The sequence below is a fragment of the Plecotus auritus genome, assembly GCF_963455305.1.
Source record: "Plecotus auritus genome assembly, chromosome: 5".
Lineage (NCBI taxonomy): Eukaryota > Metazoa > Chordata > Mammalia > Chiroptera > Vespertilionidae > Plecotus > Plecotus auritus.
In genome coordinates this window covers 170,515,980-170,534,442 of record NC_137776.1, presented here as the reverse complement: position 1 = coordinate 170,534,442, position 18,463 = coordinate 170,515,980, and the positions used below count along the sequence as shown (strand labels likewise).

At 40.5% G+C, this 18,463-nt stretch overlaps 1 protein-coding gene across 5 annotated transcripts in view; it reads right to left on the bottom strand.

The window, feature by feature from the left end:
• Positions 1–18,463, bottom strand: part of STOM (stomatin) — a 30,390-nt gene that overhangs the window by 5,293 nt on the left and 6,634 nt on the right. For 4 of the 5 annotated variants that reach the window (XM_080671274.1, XM_080671275.1, XM_080671277.1 and 1 more), the window contains exons 2-6: positions 11,369–11,472; positions 10,318–10,390; positions 9,204–9,286; positions 5,627–5,830; positions 4,581–4,715 (exon numbers count right to left, since the gene is read on the bottom strand). In XM_080671274.1, coding sequence (XP_080527400.1) covers positions 4,581–4,715; positions 5,627–5,830; positions 9,204–9,286; positions 10,318–10,390; positions 11,369–11,472 — 599 coding nt within the window. Of the gene's footprint in view, positions 1–4,580; positions 4,716–5,626; positions 5,831–9,203; positions 9,287–10,317; positions 10,391–11,303; positions 11,348–11,368; positions 11,473–18,463 lie in introns of those variants that run through there. The other variant, XM_080671278.1, reaches the window with a different exon arrangement.

The following is an 18,463-nucleotide window of genomic DNA, read 5'->3' as shown; positions in this document are numbered from 1 at the left end:
TAGGTATTTAGGAGAAATTCTGAAACATTTATAGCCTTATTTGTAATCAGAAGAAATAAAATAATTTTAACTTATAGACTAAATGTGTTGCAGTAGGATAATAAAATAATTCATGAAAAAATAGATTATATTAGGAAAAGAATTTGTGGTAGCGGTGAAATGGAAATATAAGTTCAAGGAGAAAAAGGAACCATGAAAAATTCTTGGCTGTTAAAAAAGAGCTTATTCATATATTTTGAAATAGATGATGAAGTCATTATGTCATTGAAATTTCGCTGGATACATTTTTTAAAATGATGTTAGCAGTTTATTTTAAAATATCAATATTTAAAACATGCCAGGAATTACACACTTGACAGTATATAAATTTAAAATGAGAAATTTTATATTCTATTTAAAATGTGTGATGAAACATACCATTTTCCTAAATTCTTTTAGGGTTACATAGGAAAAAAACGTTTAAGATTCTGAAGTGGTGGGGAGAGTAGGGCCTTTGGACTTAGATGAACTTGAACTCAAATCCCAGACCTACCCCTTAGTAGCTGAATGTCCTCAGAAAGGTTATTTAACATTCTGAGCCACAGTTTCTTATTCTTAGAATAGCAACTACTTTATAGGAGGAAGACAGAGAAGGTATATTAAGTGTTGATGTATGAACAGAAGCTATTCTATAGGAATGGCAAGTGACAAGTCAGGACTTGATTTTTGGATCTACCAAATGCTTCAATTTATAAAAGATTGAAAAGCCAAATCAGCCCTGGCTGGTGTGGCTCAGTTGGTTGTCATCCTGTGCACCAAAAGGTTCCTGGTTCAATTCCCAGTCAGGCTACATGCTCAGGTTGCAGGCTTGATCCCTGGTAGGGGGCATGCAGGAGGCAGCCGATTACTGTTGTGCTCTCACATCAATGTTTTTCTCCTCCCTCTCTCTCTAAAAATCAATCGTATTGGCATATATATATATATATGTATATATATATATATATATATGCCAAATCAAGGCAATTAGCTTTAATTCATAATCCTAGGAGAGGTGGTATAAATATACCATAATCACCAATATTAAAAGTACAGTTTTATTAGGTTGTTCTCATGGATCTAAAAATATTAATGGTTTGTAATGCTCCTGTGAATATCAGAACTGAAAGCCATGGTGAAATTACACTCGCTTCTCTAGTAAACTTTGGGGGTCGCCTAGGTGTCAAGCCCCATGTAGGGGATAGGGATAAAGCATGAACTTCCTTGCCTCCCTCAGCTCCTGGACAAGTAGGGAAGACAGCCATGGAAACAGGTCACTTCACTGCAGTGCGGCAAATGCTGACAGAGATCTGTATGAGGCACAGTGCTGCACACCAGGAAAGCACTTTGTGCAGAGGGTGAGGTGGTGAAGTGATAGAAGTTCAACATTGTAGAACGAAAGCATTGTTGTTTGGACTAAGATGAGGTTTGCAAAAGCTGGTGTATTCCCAAAAAACTCTGAGTGCTGAATAGAGCATGAGGAAGAGGGGAAAGGTGGGGTGTGAACGGGCAGGGTCTGGAGGCCAGGGCGTTGGTCTTCATTCTACAGGCAGTGGGAAGCCGCTGGAAGGTTTTTGGTAGATAATAACCTCATCAGATGCAGGTTTGAGAACACACCGACAGATGTGTGAGGATCGATGAGAAGAGACTGGAAGCTGTTAGAGGAAGTGCTTCAGGGTGGTTGGCGCAATTCACGGGTGCTGGGGACAGAGGAGGAGCTGGATCGGGGGGCTATTCAGGAGGGAGACAGTATTCTGGAGGCTGATTGCGTATGGGGAGGAAGAGGGCACAGAGGCTGAGTCCCAGGTTTCTAGCTTTCGGCCGCCTGGATAGTGCCATTCAGTGAGAGAGGGGATACAGGATATGGTACTTACTGAGAGAAAGGACTGTTTAGGGGATAAAGAGCTTAATCTGTCAAGACAAACCATTATGTCCTACCTAAGCCTGTGAGATGGGGCACGTGCCAGATGTGCTCAAAGAGAATCCTGTAACTGTGCTCCACGGCAAGCACAGTAGAGAGTGCACAATACACCTGCCACGAGGTCAGCGGGCTCTGATTTTTTTCCATGTCATCTCAGATGTCCAATTAGGTCCTTTTTTTTTTTTTTTTGTCTGGACATAGACCAACTGCAAAGATACCTCATCTCCCACTATCAATCAATACACAATCTCTTGGCAGGGAAGCCAGACCCACCAGGATGGACACACATTTTGTTAATAGAAAATCTGCTCTGAGGGAGCTGCCAGAGATGTGAATCCAATACCACTGGCTTTGTCTAAATATAGGCCAAGTATACACTGTGGATGGGATCTTAGAAAGCGAAGCAAGGGACACGTGGGGCTTTTGCCAAATGTGCAATAATCCCATGTCAATAAACACTTTATACTTATAGACCATCGTTTTAAAATCTGGTATTTTCAAGTATGTGGGATTGGTACTGCTGCCTCCTGCGGCAGCCCAGGTGGGCTGGGCTTGGAGAAGGGCAGAGAAAGGTGTTCCGTATTTTTGCACTCCACCCTCTCAATTAACAGACGACCAGGCCAGGAAATAGGAGCTTGAAAGCACGTCAAACATTTTTCTGAGGGTTCATGAAAAAGGAAATAAGGAAGAATGCAGCATAAAAGAGATTATATTTCAAGTCATTAAGAGTTGATCTAAAAACTTTAAAGAGATTCAGCCAACATACTGTAAAACTGGTGGGAGAGTCTGTCTTTTGTGCCTGGCTCCTTTCTCGTTATTTTCGGGAGCACTTGTATGCTCATTCACTTTGTTGTACAGTATTCCTTCCTTCCAATAAACCATACTTATCCATGCAACTACCAATGGACATTAGGGTAGTTTCCAATATTCCCAGCAGAACTTCAGTTACAAAGTTCTGAAGATTCTTAGAGCCAATTCCAAGCAGTTGAGGATTGTTGCCTAGAGTGCTGTAGAAGGTCAGGTCTAAGCTCAGTGGAAAACAGTGCTGTGGTTAATTACTGGCATGGGAATAGGAGGGTAGAGCAGCAGCTTCTGGGCCAGGTATTTGTCACCTTCAGAAGATCATCCCTAAGGGCCCTTTGGGCTGATATTCTATGTAGTCTATGCATGACAAATTTTGTTGTTCAATATGAGTTGAAAATGGGGCTTTTGGTTAATGACATATTCCAGGTATAAGTGATTCCTAATTTTCAAAATAAGTAGATTCTAGCATATTTAACATTATCACAAATATAATTTAGTCTTATGTGATGATTTTGAGAGGGAGCACTTGGGGGTTCTGTAGTGTCATCAGGTTAGCATCACAAGCATCAATGACCACATTAGAAAAACATAAAGTATCTGGTTAGTAAAAAATTCTGGATGTATTGTGTCAAATGAGCTACTATTCTATCTGGGGCTGGCTAAGAAATTATAGTGACCCATTTGTGGCTTAAAGAGCATTCTAAGAGAAGGGCGGGATTCTGTGGTTAGCCAGTTATCACCAGCTACTGCTATTTTTCCAACAACAGTGACAAATTGGTTTGCTCCTGTGTCTTGGGAGCTCTGTCAAGCCCACAGTAACGCCTCCTACCAAAACTGCCCCTATTCCTCCACACATTCACAGGCAAGGGGCTCTGTGACCTGATTAGTACCTGACATCACCCTTTGCCCAAAGTTGGACCAAAGATAATCTCTCTGCCTTGAATCTGGAATCAGGGCTGGTCTCTGTCACTGTTCAGCTGGAGCCAGACAGTCTCCCCATCAAACCATCTGCAGTGAGATGCGGCCCAGGAAATTAAATGACTCACTCCCTTCAGTCTTGACTCCTTTCGGGTCCCTGGCTTCAATGTTGATAAGGCTCGATGCTATTTCCTACCCTTGGGTTTGGTGAGATATCCCTGGGTCCTTATGCATTAGCCTCTCAATGGATCCTCTTCTATAGCTTAAGTTAGCAAATATTGCCTTCAGCACCTCTCAGAGGGGCATGCCATCGATGCAGGGTTCAGACATAGGCAGGGATGATGATGAAAAGAGAGAGGGCAAAGAGCAGACACCAAAGAAAGGAAAGTGAAAAATAAACAAGGAGAGAGGAAGTGGAAACAGGAAGAAGAAAGAAGATACAGAGAAAAGAGAGAATGAAAGAAATGAACGGTAAGCAAACCGATGAGGTTGCCCATTTGCTCTGAAGTCAGAACTGTAATCTGTCCTTTATAGGCATTTGGGAGACTAAAGTACAGGACACAGTCAATAAAATAATGAGGCAACTTTGTGTGTACTGATATGCCCACGTGATGTTAAACGAAAAGAGCAAGGTGCAGAACAATATGCATAGTGTGACCTACTTCTGTAAAACAAACAAGCCAATAGTCTAACACCCTAGTCAAATAAAACCCAAATAAACCCCAAATAATACCCTGGAAGTGAATACACTAAACTGTTAAGTGTGGTCACTTCTGCAGAGATACAATTTCAAGTGACAGGGAGGGCTTTCATCTTTACGAAATATTCAGGATTATTTCTAATTTTTTAACAAACCTGTTTTACTTTCTGTAATTAAAAAAATTCAATAGGAAAAACAAACTAAAAAAAAAAAAAAAATGACCTTGGCTCGGGCCTCCCGGGATGCTTCTGCTTCTGCAGCCATAGCCCTCTGGAGCTGCACAGGTAGTTTCACGTCCTTAATTTCCACACGCTCCACCTTGATTCCCCAGTCATCAGTGGCTTCGTCCAGGGTACTCTGATAGGAAGAGAGAAGGCAAGCAAACACAGTCAGCCCCAGTCCAGAGGCCGAAGGCTGCTGTATGCATTGGGACTGGGAACAGATAAGGCGCTGGCTCACTGAGGAACTGACCCTGATTCTGTTACTAATAAGCTAATGCAGGCAAACTTTCTCTAAAAAGACCCAGATAGTACTGATTATCAGCCTGCCACAACTATTTAACCCTGCCATTGTAGGTCAAAAGCAGCCATGGGTAATACATAAACCAATGGGTGCGGCTGTATTCTAATAAAACTTTACTTCTTAAAACTAGTATCACTTCTAGTATAAGTATTACTAAAACTATAGTAGCACAGTATTACTCCCAAGCTAATGTGACTCTGTGCAAGCCATGTTATTTTGTGCTTCGACTTTCTCCCTTTACAATGGTAGGAATGAAATGATACTATTTCCTATAGTTATTGTGGGTATCAAATCAGATCATAGATTTTACACACAATGAAGTCTAAACAAATAATAAGAGTTCAGATTTACAGTGCTTTTGAACAGATCAGGTTTAATTCATCATCTGTTACTTATGCAACATTGGAAAGCATAAGACTTGCCAGGGAAGTCATGGGACTCACACAGAGAATACAGCTTTAACTGCACTCATGCTAGCTATGCAAAATGGCCTCTGAACTATTATGTTAAAAAATACTAATTCTGGGGGAAAATACACAAGGAGGGGAAAAAAATGCATCCATGTGAGTGTTATCACCCATGCACTCTTTGTGTAAAAAACATCCCCTTCCACCAAGTTTGGGAAAACCTTTCTACGAGGAAAAAAGGCTAGTGGTTCCCCAAATCGAATTGGTGAGTTCTCAACCATTGAGCCTTTGCTTCAATGTTCAGTTTCTCGTGAGGTACAGCATTGGCGCACTCCTCACCTGCATGTTGTGTGCAATTTCTTCTCTGTCAGAGAGGATCTGAGCAAGGTTCTTGGTGCCCAGGACGTTCCTCAGCGTAGTCTGTGCCAACAGACGGGTTGCCGAGTCAGCGTTGGTGATATTTGCCACAGCCAGGATTGCATTCTGAACACGGTAATAGACCACACCATCCACACTAACTGTCACGGAATCCTTAGTGAGGATCTACAATGTAAAGGAAGCAAGGTTACATCTGTCAGCCAGCTCTTCCTTTAATATAACTGCAAGGAATGCTATGCTATACAACCTCTTATAACGCCAGCTGATTTCTTTAGAAAGTACTATCGACTGAATGTTTGTGTTCCCTCAAAATTTGTTTGTTGAAACCTAATCCCCAATGTGTTGGTATTTGGTTATGGGGGTGATTAGGTCATGAGGGGAGAACCCCAATGAGGGGGATTATTACCCTTATAAAAGAAACCCTGGAGAGCTCCCTCACCCCTTTTGCCACATGAGGACACAGGAAAAGACAGTCATCTATAATCCAGGAAGCAGGCCCTCATCGGACACCGAATATGCTGATGCCTTGATCTTGGACTTCCCAGCATCCAGAACCGTGAGCAATAAGTTTATAAGCCACCCAGTCTATGCTATTTTGTTACAGCAGATCAGATGGCCTAAAATAGTAAAGCCTCAGAGGTTCTTTATGTTTTTATAAAACACATGCAGTTATTCAGTATTTCCATTACTTGACTCAATCATTCAACAAATGAGACACCACTTAGTAGCAGGCAATGTTCTATGAACCAAGGTAGGAAAAACCGTGGTTCCTACTTTCAAAGAGGCTGAGGAACCAAGGGGGACTTTAAGGAACAAAAAATGGGCAGTTGCAGGTGGCAGGAGTGGTACTTGAATTGAGTCTTGAAGGAAGGAATAAAAGTTTTCAGAGGGTGAAGGGTAGAGTGAAAGAGTATTCAAGGCAGAGAAAATAATGTATATGGGAGAGCCTAGGTTTGTAAGTATTACTAGAACTATAAGTAGCACAGTATTACTAGAACAAAATGTGAATGGGGAATGTTTTTACAGGGCGAGTCAGGGTAAAAATATCTCTACAGCATGCTACATAAAAATGCTTCATTGGACATAATGTGCCAATGTTCCCCTCCAGGACAAAGTCCTTAGTTTGGTACACAAGTCTTCTGATGCCTGGCCCTTTGGCATGTGGCTCTCTGGCCTCATTCTATCCCGCTCCCTCCTGCCCACACTCTACTAGACAAGGTGCAGCATGTTCCATGTCCCCTCTGCTGGATGTCCTGTCCTCTCTCCCTCATAACAGCAGACTGGCACCTTCTTACTCATCATTCAAGACACGGCTCCAGTGTCCTTTTCTCTGTGAAACTTCCCAGACCCACTTGGCAGAGTATGCCCTTCCTTTTGCATCTCACTGCAGTGATACTATTTCTCTATTAGACTACGAATTTCTTGAGGGCAGTTTGTCTTTGTATCTCTATCACCAGCAGAATGCTTGATACATAACAAGTCGTCAATAAACAAGAGATGAATTAAATTGAAACGTGGTCCTAGGAATACAGTGATTGACGAGGAGCACGGGAGTGAGAGTTAGGAGACCTGGAGTTTCAGCTCTGCCTGTACCTCTTGGTGATCTCTAGCTTTTAAATGGTTTAATTACAGCCCCCAGCCGGCTTGGCTCAGTGGTTGAGCATCGACCTATGAACCAGGAGGTCACGGTTCAATTTCCGGTCAGGGAACATGCAGGCTTGATCTCCGGGGGGCGGGGCGTGCAGGAGGCAGCCAATCAATGATTCTCTCTCATCATTGATGTTTCTATCTTTCTTTCCCTCTCCCTTCCTCTCTGAAATCAGTAAAAATACATTTTTTTAAAAAAACTGTTTGACTTACAGATTCCTCATTTGTGAGAGGGGGTAATAATACTGCCCAATTCTACATAAATTTCTTTGAAGATCAAACGAGAACATGTTTGTGAAGGAAGCCCTCTTGAAAGTGTTAAGAGCTATGGAAATAGAAAATAGTAATGACAATTATATTACATAGCTGTTTAGTCCTGCCAGATCAAAGTAGTAATCCTTTTTTTAGGGATCTAAATATACTTCTAACTTGAAAGAGAAGTGGGAGATTTATAAATAAATGTATTTACAAATGGTATGTACATTAGCATCTTCTGTGAAAGTTAATTCTTTCCCATGATGTGATGGGAAAATGTGTATCATTTCTAAACAAATTCTTGACAGTGACTTTGCCACAACCGGAGCTTTCTAACGCTGCAGCCTCTCTGCCGGCTGTTTGCCATCGCGGCGTGTTTACCTCCCTCACAGTAAGTTCACAGGGGATCGGAAAAGGCCTGCCTGCCAAGTTCCGATCCGATCCGCTCTGCGTTCAGCAGCTGGCAGGAAAGCAGAGAGCGAGCCTGCCAGATGCCTACAATGTTTATAGAGGAAACAGCTACTCTGAAAGGGGGGTCCTTCTGAGAGTCAGTCTTTCCTGAAAGATGGGAAAACATGCAGAGAACACTGCAATGCTCTCAATCTTGTTCTTGGGGGCAAAAATGATTTCTGATGTCGCAACTATGTGTGGATTACAAGGTCGACCTCACTGACTACTTGGCTCTGTAGCAGCAAGGAAGTTCCGAAGCTGGTTTCTGGATTTTGTGACAAGAGAAGGCAACATGGCCAGGCTCCACCACCCTGCTGGATACCTTGCTTTTGGCCAGGAAATACTGACAGTATTTTTCTGTGCCTCACGTCATCGTGACGTTAGGCTTTCTGTCTGCAGTAGTTATTATCCTCCTTAGACATAAGTACCAGCATGGCCACCTCTCCCTTAAAGGGCCACCAGGGGGCTAATGCAGAATGTATTTAGCATTGAGTTATGCACAAAGCACCAGACGGCAATACAAAGAGCTGGATTTCCGTCCTGCTTCTGCCACTGTAGTCTGGAGGAATTCCTTTGTCTCACAGCAACTATATACTTTCTAGGGATTCTGCTGTTTCAGCTGTGATAATATTTGTGAAGTAGTTTGAAAAAGCATGAAATAATCACTAATCTAAAACGTTATATGCTTTATTGAAAATGCCAAATGAGCAGTTTCTAATTCTTTGGCTTTTAACCAATTTATCTAGAATAAAATCAAGAACTTGAGGAAGAAGAATATTATACTAAACAGGATTTTCTGCCAGAAAACACACAGAGGAGAAATGTGGTAGTAAAAATGACAATGATGGTGTTAACATTATACTTACATTCACATTACACTGCGTTTTATAAATAATGAGCACTTATATAGCACTTAACTGTCAGCCACTATTCAAAGCGCTTTACACATAACTCATTTAGTTGTCACAGAAACCCTGTAAAATAGGTCCTGTCATTATAATCTCTATTTTATAGATTAGGAAACTGAGGCACAGAGAAATTAAAAACCTTCTCAAGGTCACACAGCTGGAAAAGGACGAAGGCAGACAGGCTCTAAAACTGTGCTCTAACCACTATACCTGCTGCCTCTCATTATCAAGCACTTTCACACATGGTATTTCAGTTACTCAGCAAAAGTCCACCTTACCTCTTGAGGAGGAATATCAAATGAAATAATTCTCATGTCCACTTTGACAAAGGTGTCAGTGCACGGCAGGACGAAAAACAAACCTGCAACAAAGATTCGTAGAAGATTACAGAGAGATACCAGCATCTAAACGGTTTACTTCACCCTTCAATTCTAATAGCAGCAACCTAATGGACTGTAAGTCACCAGTTCATCTCAGTGAGTGAGCCAGAAGCTAGGAATGTTATTCTTTACTCCTCTTGCTCAATCCCAACCCTAACTGTCCCCACCAAGGCAATGGATTTCATTTCCTTACTCCACTGTGACTGTCACTGCTTTCACTAGGCCAATGCAATCGATTCCAAGTCATCTTTCTATGTCTTCCAATGCCTCCCCTCCCATCCATTTTCTAAGCTGCAAGCAGAGCAATCTTTCCTGAAATACAAACTCCTGAATGAGTCACACAAGGTTCTGCATGACCTGCTCCCCTTACCTCTCATTCATTCCCCTTCCTCATGCTCTCCTCTCTGGCTGGGCTGAGCGACCTGCAGTCCCTGGAACCTGAAATACTCTCCTCTGTGTGGCTTTGAACATGTTGCTATTTCTGAGAGGAACACCTCCGCTAATACCTTTTCATGCCTCAAGACTCAGCCAAGTTGTCACCTCCAGGAAGCCTTGTTTCATCCTACTAGTTCTGGCCTTTCACTCCTCTCTGGGTTTCCACAACTACCTGGATCATAATACTTATGGCAGGGGACTGTAACTATCTGTCCCCTTGGTATCCCACCACTAGACAGTAAGATCCTTGAGGGCAGGAACTGTGTTATAGTCTCCCGTGAATTCCCAGAGCTTGGAACGTGGTAGGAACTTAATCAAAGTTTGCCAAAACAATGACTCAAAGCCTTTATTTTAGAAGGGATTCTCATGCTCCAACACTTATCTCAAATGGGAAGGGGAAGGGAGAGGAAGGAAAGGGTGGTTACAGCAAGACTGTCTAGCACCCCTGCTATTTGTTATTCAGCTTTTGTTATATGAAGAACTCTTTTCTAAGTCAACAGAGAAGAGAAACTATAAGGGAAATCACATCAATAAAAGAAAGAATGTCAGTCTTCAAATCTAGAATCCGAATACTGACCAGGTCCTTTGGCTCCTCCTTGTAAAATGCGACCCAATCTAAAGATGATGGCTCTTTCATATTCTTTTACGATCTAGATTAAAAACACAAATAAATAATAATTTAATATGAAGAGTACAAATATTTATATGCATAGCTTTTAAAATATATATTTCAGCTTTAAACAGGTTACATGCCTCTATTTTGTTTTCTTCTCTATAATTCAGATTATATCTACAAATATGTCCAATGTTTAGTACCTCTACTAAGTACGACATTTATTTACTTCTTTTTTTACTAATTGTAAAAGCAAAAGATATTAATTGTATAAAATCTGGAAAGTATAGAATAGTATAGAGAAGCAAATCTATCTATACCCTCACTCCTCAGCTGTTAATATTATTGAATATTACCTCCTGCATTGTTAATATAGAAATAAAAAGCTGAACTTCTCATAGTTTGTCTCCTGATTTCTTAAATTATAATAATAAACTTACCTGAAAATTCTTGGAGCACATTTTTATCATTTTAGGAATATATAAATTATAGTCATTTATCAAAGTATTAATAACTTTATAGAAAAAATAAGCAGCATTTGGGAAGCACTTATGTGCCAACCACATTTAATTACATTAATTCATTTGATCTTCACAATGGCTCTATGGAATGGGTGTTATTATTTCCCCCCGTTTTACAGGTGAGGAAACATGATAAAGATCACACCAAAAACAATGGAGCCAGCAGTCAAACCTCAGCATCCTGACTGGAGAAATTCTCATAGGACCACCCCATATCCCTGACTCCAACTTCCAATGGTGATCTTAAACCCTCGGGAGAGACTGATTAAACTATGGCTGAAAAGAACCGTTAAGATTCTATTATAATAGATGACCAGAGTGAATTTTCCAAAAGAGAGATGAAGGAAAAAGAATTACAAGCCAGTATGGTCTCTATTTCTCTTACACACATGTACACACAAAGTGGTTTATATAGTTAGGAGTTGACACCTTTATGCACATCCATATTGATAATGGGAAATTTATAATTGTTAAAAAGATGAAATATTCTTTACCTTTATGCACATCCATATTGATAATGGGAAAGTTATAATTGTTAAAAAGAATGAGACATACACCAAAATCCATCCACAAATTCCAAGGCCTGTATCGGGGTTATCTGTGAAAACAAAAAATACGTAGCTCTTATCTGTGTTAGCAGCACAATTGCCACCATCTTCATTCTTATTCACTGAGCACCTATGCTTGGCATTATACTAGATGTTTTACATAAATTTCCCCATCTAATCCTCATAACAACCTGAAGTGTTGGTGCTACTTTCCCTAACACACTTAACATGATAACACAAGTATTTTTCACATTATTCTTTTCTTTATTGAGCACCTAATATTGATTATGCCCTGTACTTTGCACTGCAGTCATAAAAGTGAATAAGACCAATCCTAGCTATCAAGGTGAAAGTTTAGTGGGAAAGATAATCCTATCTAATAAAAGGGTGATATGCAAATTAGCCATCACTCCATCACAAAGATAGCAGCGCCCATAGCCACAAGATGGCGGTGCCCAGTCCTCTCAGCCCTGCTGGAGTCCCCCAGTCCCGGGGAGGGGGGGGGGCAGCTGCTGAGAGTGGGCAGCGTGAGTGGCCTGGCGGAATGCTTGCTTCGTCACCGCGCCCTGCTCGGGCTGGCCCCCAGAACTGGAGTGGACCTGGACAGGGACGGGGGGCCGGCCTGCAGCCTTGGCAGCTGAGCGCAGGCCCGGAGAGGAGACTGCGGGCCCGCCTCCCGTGGAAGCAGTGTGGCTCCCGTGGAAGCAGTGCGGTTCCCAGCAATATGCTGCGGTTTCTGCCGGCTCCCGTGGAAGCGGCGGTGGCCTACTGAGCGCGATACCACACGATGGGCTACTAGTTAGATTATAATACTAGATGGTAAGTGCAAATATAGAGTATCTGCTCAAAACACAGATTGGGGTAATACACAGATGGGATGGAGGTGAGAGTGGAGCGGGGTTGGGTGGGTAAGTGATGATGATGGTTGTCACAGGGCCTTCTTGTGGGATGTAATGATTCAGGGAAATACCAATGAAAAGAAAGTAGAAAGAAGGAAAAGGACATTTACGCTGAGGGTATAGCATAATTAAAGGTGAAAACTATATATGAGGATAAACTCATTTAGATCCTCTTTTTAAAAATGACACCTGTAAAATATTTCGCTAGGTATATGAACCATAATTTATTAAACATTTCCTGATTAGACAGTTGTTTCTGATTTCTTAGGATTATAAAAATGCTGTAATGAACATCTTTGTACATAGTTTTCCTCTCACATTTCTAATTGTTTTTCTTTTCTGTAACATGAAATAGCTTTTTGTCTGATTATAAAGATAATTCATGCCCCACTGTAAAAAACTCAGGAAAGTATAAAAAAGGGGAAACATTACATAATCCAAAGATAATATTCTTCTAAATGTTTTCCTTGTACATGTTTTTATAATAAAATTTGTAACCTATTTTTCTTCCCTCTAAATGTAACCCTAACCTTCAGCCTTTATTGCTGCGCATTCATGCTTTTTCTGTTTTAGTTTTTTTTTTTTAATCAGTTATACTTGCATCAAGTTAAAACAGTCAAATAGTTCTACAAGACTAACACACAAAGAGAGCAGTTCCCTGTCCACTTCTTCCAATTTCTCTTTCCTCAACGGCAACTGCTGTGGGCTATTTTGGTATTTACCTCCATGTTTTTAAATAGTTTGCTTATTTTGTTACTTCCTGCTTTTTCAGTTTTGAGCATTATCTGCTGACTTTCCACTATGGAAGAGAATTTAGTTCTTTTTCCTCCCCTTCCCCATATAAATATACCCATCCTTTCAATAACATCATAATTTTGATTAGACCAATATCAAATTTTATATTATGAATATCAAAATGCAATTCAAAGCTACACTATGTTGTAAAGAATAGTTTTCCTTTCCTATACAACTACCCCCCCCCGCTCCCCCCCCCCCACCGCGAGTCATTGTCTTGTTTTTTCCCTTTGCTTAGTCCTCCCCCCCCACCCCCCCACCTCCCCACCCCCCACCGACTTTGCTTAGTTTTCAGGTGCTTATTAATTTAACCTCAAACTTTTCATCAAATGTGTAAATCTTTCAGATGGGTCAGGTACTCTATCAATTTCATCTTTCGAGAAAGAGTCTCTCTTGGAGTCAAATCTGTACTCATTATCTCAGTTGGTGTGCCCAGCTGTCACTGTGATTGCCTTTCACTATCATCCTGGGAAATTCCCTTTACTTCCTGTATCTAGTGTCTTCCTTGTTTTTAGTTTGTTTTTCTTTGTTTGTGAAGAACAGAGGGAATGAGTAGGCCAAGGGATACTATCAATTTTCTTATCAACTACAGAAGGCACCTGCTCTATTTCCAAGAATTGTTTTAATCATTGGAGGGAGACTGGCAAGAGGGGAACAGGTATGCCAGTCACTGCTCAGGGCAAAGATGGCAGAGACAGAACTGAATAAATAGGAGGCCAAAAAATAAGCAGAGTTAAGGCTGGGCGCATGGGGAAAAAAGAGAGACACAGGTCAAGTGCTCCAATGTACAGAGTACTCTGGTCATCTATGACTTGGCAGTCTTCCGATCCTGTGTCCTAGTGTGAGGTAAACATCCTTATGCATGCTTAAATAAAAGTGATCTAAGTTAATCCTGGAGGTTTCTAAGTTGTAATTTGGGGGGTATACACATATTCACTGAGAGAATATACCCAGCAAGGCCACATACTAGTAATAACACCTGATAGAGGCATGTGAGGCAGCCTCTATCAGGTGTTACTATGAAATCGCCCTAGCCATTTTTAAATGGTTCATTATACACTAGGTGCACTGTGTCAAATTACTTTAGATGTATATCTCATTTACTGCTTACAAAGCCCTGTAAAGTATTTTTAATTCCATTTATAAATGAGGTGACTGCAGCAACATGACTTTCCCAAGGTCACACAAAGGAGGACCTGGGACTCAAATACAGGTCATCTTACTCCAAAGCCTATGTTCTAAATCAACTCACTCTGACCCTTTCCCTCTGAATAAAATAAAATAAATATTCATTTAATTTTCGTGTTTGGAGCACTCTCTTAAGACAGTATTCAAACTAGGAAAGCAAGATAGGAGTTCTGAGAGTGAAATCTGATATTCCTACAGAGGAAGCTCTCTTAGTTCCAGCCGTGTCTATTTATAGAAAACTAGTCTCAAGGCTCTTAGCCAGACTCAAGTCTAGGTTTCCAAAGTGAAATGGATTCCAAACAAGGAACAGATTGGCCACAAAGACTTATGTGACAGCTCTTGGTGCTTTCTAAAATACCCCTGTATTGCTCCAAGTCTCCCTTATCTGTGTCTCAAATAGACTAGACTATAGACTTCCCGAGGGTAGGAATGTTTATTATTTGTTTTTTACTCTCAATGTCTAGCACAGTAACCATAATATAGTGGGTGTAAAATAAGATCTTACCAAGCTTTTCAACTACATGTGTTTCCTTCCTCTGAATCTTGATAGCACTTTTTTAACTTCTCTTATGACACTTATATTATGCCTAATACTTTAATTTATTGTGCATTCATATCCCTTATTAGACTGAGATTTCCTGAGAATAGGGAGCATCTCAGTTTCCATTTAAATTCTGTTACTTCTTAGTTGTGTGATCTTTACCTCTTTGAACTTTAGTTCCTTCACCTGTAATCCTATCTAACAAAGAGGGAATATGCTAATTGACTGCCCTACCCTCAAAGATGGCGGCGCCCACAGCCAATAAAAAGGGAATATGCTAGTGACTGCCATGCCCTCAAAGATGACGGTGCCCAGTCCCCTCAGTCCCACCAGGCTGGCAGGCGTGCGGCAAGGCCTCTGGAGTCCCCCAGTTCCCTCAGCCCCCCAGCTGCCCAGGGCTGGCCCAAGGCACAGGCAAGCCTTGGATGGTGGCTGCCCAGCCGACGCCTGAGGCACAGGCAAGCCTCAGATGTTGGCTGCCCAGCCACCCCGGGCTGCCTGAGACTCAGGTAGCCAAGGCCAGCCGAGGCTTGCGCTGCCAGCAGTGGCAGCAGCAGAGGTGTGATAGGGCATTGCCTCCCCCTGATTGCCGGGTCGCCTCCCACCCCTGAGGGCTCCTGGACTGTGAGAGGGGGCAGGCCAGGCTGAGGGACCCCCTCTCCAGTGCATGAATTTTCATGCACCGGGCCTCTAGTATAAGGATAATTACTAGTAGACTGGCTTTGTAGGGTTGAGGTAGTGCTCAATAAATATGGATGGCAGTTTTCAGTAATCCTCCTGATTTAATCAAGTGTTCAAATTTTCCCAATAAAAATGGGAAAATAGGTAGCATTTACCTATTTTGATAAAAGCCTCTAAAACTCGTACTTAATTTTCCCCTTACTTCATGCCTTCCTCCTGCCAGACTAGGCTTGGACATTCCAAGACCCTCAAAAATCTCATTTATTAATCGAATTACTAAATTTTTGAATAATTATCTACAGGAGGACAAGCCAGAATGTCTAGTCCAGTTTGTGTGTGTGTTTGTGTGTGTGTATACTCAGTGTGCATTGTCACATTGTAAGTATTCAGAATTACAAATCAAGAGGAACAAGAAATTAAGTGGATATTCTGAAAACCAGGCCTGGACTTGCACATTTCAAATGCTCAGCTAGAAATAATCAAAGTGTATACAATGGGGAAATGTCATCATATTATTCTAGTGCCTTTAAAATAAAACTATCCTACTTTCAACCCTCAGAATTCTTCACTTGGGCATAGCTCAAAAACTCCACAAATCACATTCCTCAGAGAGGTAAGGTTTAAACGCCACCAGGCCATAAATGAACCTTAGTCACCTACCACTTATGGGCTAAACAGCAACATGTTCACATCTAAATACATATTTATATCCCATTGCTTCATGGAATATTTATATGATGAACATTTCGGTTGTGTCCAGTTTTCTCAATTGCAAACTCTGCTGCATTTAATATACGTTTAGCAAAATTTTCATAATCCTTATTATGTATACTAATTTTGCTGAAGAGATGAAATTGCATAATTCTTAAATTTCTCTTATTCTGGAGGTATCTTTTATTACTACTAATAAAAACCATTTATTGAATGCCTATCACGTCAGCCACAAGCTCTTGTTTCTTATATACATAATTTCTAATGTTTACAAAAATCTGTAAATAGGTATAAAGTATTCCTCCCAGGAATCCCAAAGTAATAAAGAAAAAGACTTTCTTGGAAGAGACTAAAGAAAACAAACTAAAAACATGAAACAAGTGAAAAAAGTTGTACAGTAATTTTTGTTTGGTTAGCTTCTGGAAAAGTAGTAAAATATTCTTTTCAAGATGTTAACAGGCATAATTTCAGAGCACTGTATAGTATTAATGACCCTATGTCAGCTGATTTATGTTAAGGTCTACTGAACTTGGCACTGTGTACTGGCAATCACGTGGAAAAATACTTTCCATTTAGTAATGCCACTTTATTCTAAAATTTAAAAGATACTGGATTTCCTCTTCAGGGGAAGGCCAGAAACATGTCTTACACAATATCTGAAAGTCTGACTCAGATTCATATGCATGATTACACACACAGCAAGGAACGGATGAGCCAAAGAAATACCTAAGTAGCAACCTGTAAAGGACAATCTTTTCCTTCCCCATTCCTGGAACAAAGGTGAAACACTTGATGTTGTAAATTGCTAAGAATAGTTTGGGTGGGGAAAGAGAGGATGGCTAGGAGTTTAGTCTCAAAAATACATGCTATCTGGTTCATTTTGACCTAACAGCACCAGTAGGTCAAAATGAAATACTTTTTGAATTTTTCTTAAAAGCATATACATTAGGATATATGTTCTTTTTGATTGATACTATTCCTCATCAGAAATTATATGTCAGGATTTGGCAAACTTCTCCTGTAAGGGGTGGGAAAATAAACATTTTAGGCGTGGTAGGCCATAAGTCTGTTGCAATTACTGAATACTCTGCCCAGTAGTACAAAAGTAGTCAAAGACAACAGTACACAAATCTCTCTCATCATTGTTGTTTCTCTTTCTTCCTCTACCTTCCTCTCTCTGAAATCAATGAAAAAAAAATTTTTTAAAGAGTACCTCTTCATGTAAAACTGTCATATTTCAGATGACATAATACTATATATAAAGAACCCTAAAGATTGTAACAAAAAACTAGAACTGATAAATGAATTCAGTAAACTAGCAGGATACAAAATAAATATTCAGAAATCAGATGCATTTTTACACACCAATAATGAACTATCAGAAAAAGAAACTAAGAAAACAATCCCATATACAATTTCACACACACACACACAAAATAAATACCTAGGAATAAATTTAACAAAGCAGATAAAAGACCTAAATTCGGAAAAATATAAGACATTGAAGAAAGAAATCAGAGAAGATACTAATAAATAAAAGCATATGCTGTGCTCATGGATAGAAATAATGAACACCATTATAATGTCCATAGTACCAAAGCAATCTATAGATTTAATGCAATTCCTATCAAAATATCAATGGCATTTTTCACAGAACTAGAACAAACAAAACAAAAATTTGTGTGGAAACCCAAAAGACCCCAAATAGTGACAGCAATCTTGAAAAAGAAGAACAAAGTTGGAGGTATCAAGTCACCTAATGTCAAACTACACTACAAGTCCATAGTAATTAAATCAGTATGGTACTGGCATAAAAACAGACACATAGACCAATAGAATCAAATAGAGAGCCCAGAAATAAACCTACATCTTCATGGTCAATTAATCTATGACAAAGGAGACAAGAACATACAATGGGGTAAAGACGATTTATTCAATAAATGGTTTTAGGAAAATTGGACAGATACCTGCAAAAAATGAATGTAGGTCACCTTCTTACAAGAATAAACTAAAAATGACCGAAACCGGTTTGGCTCAGTGGATAGAGCGTCAGCCTGCGGACTGAAGGGTCCCGGGTTTGATTCCGGTCAAGGGCATGTACCTTGGTTGCGGGCACGTCCCCAGTAGGGCGTGTGCAGGAGGCAGCTGATCGATGTTTCTCTCTCATCGATGTTTCTAACTCTCTATCCCTCTCCCTTCCTCTCTGTAAAAAATCAATAAAATATA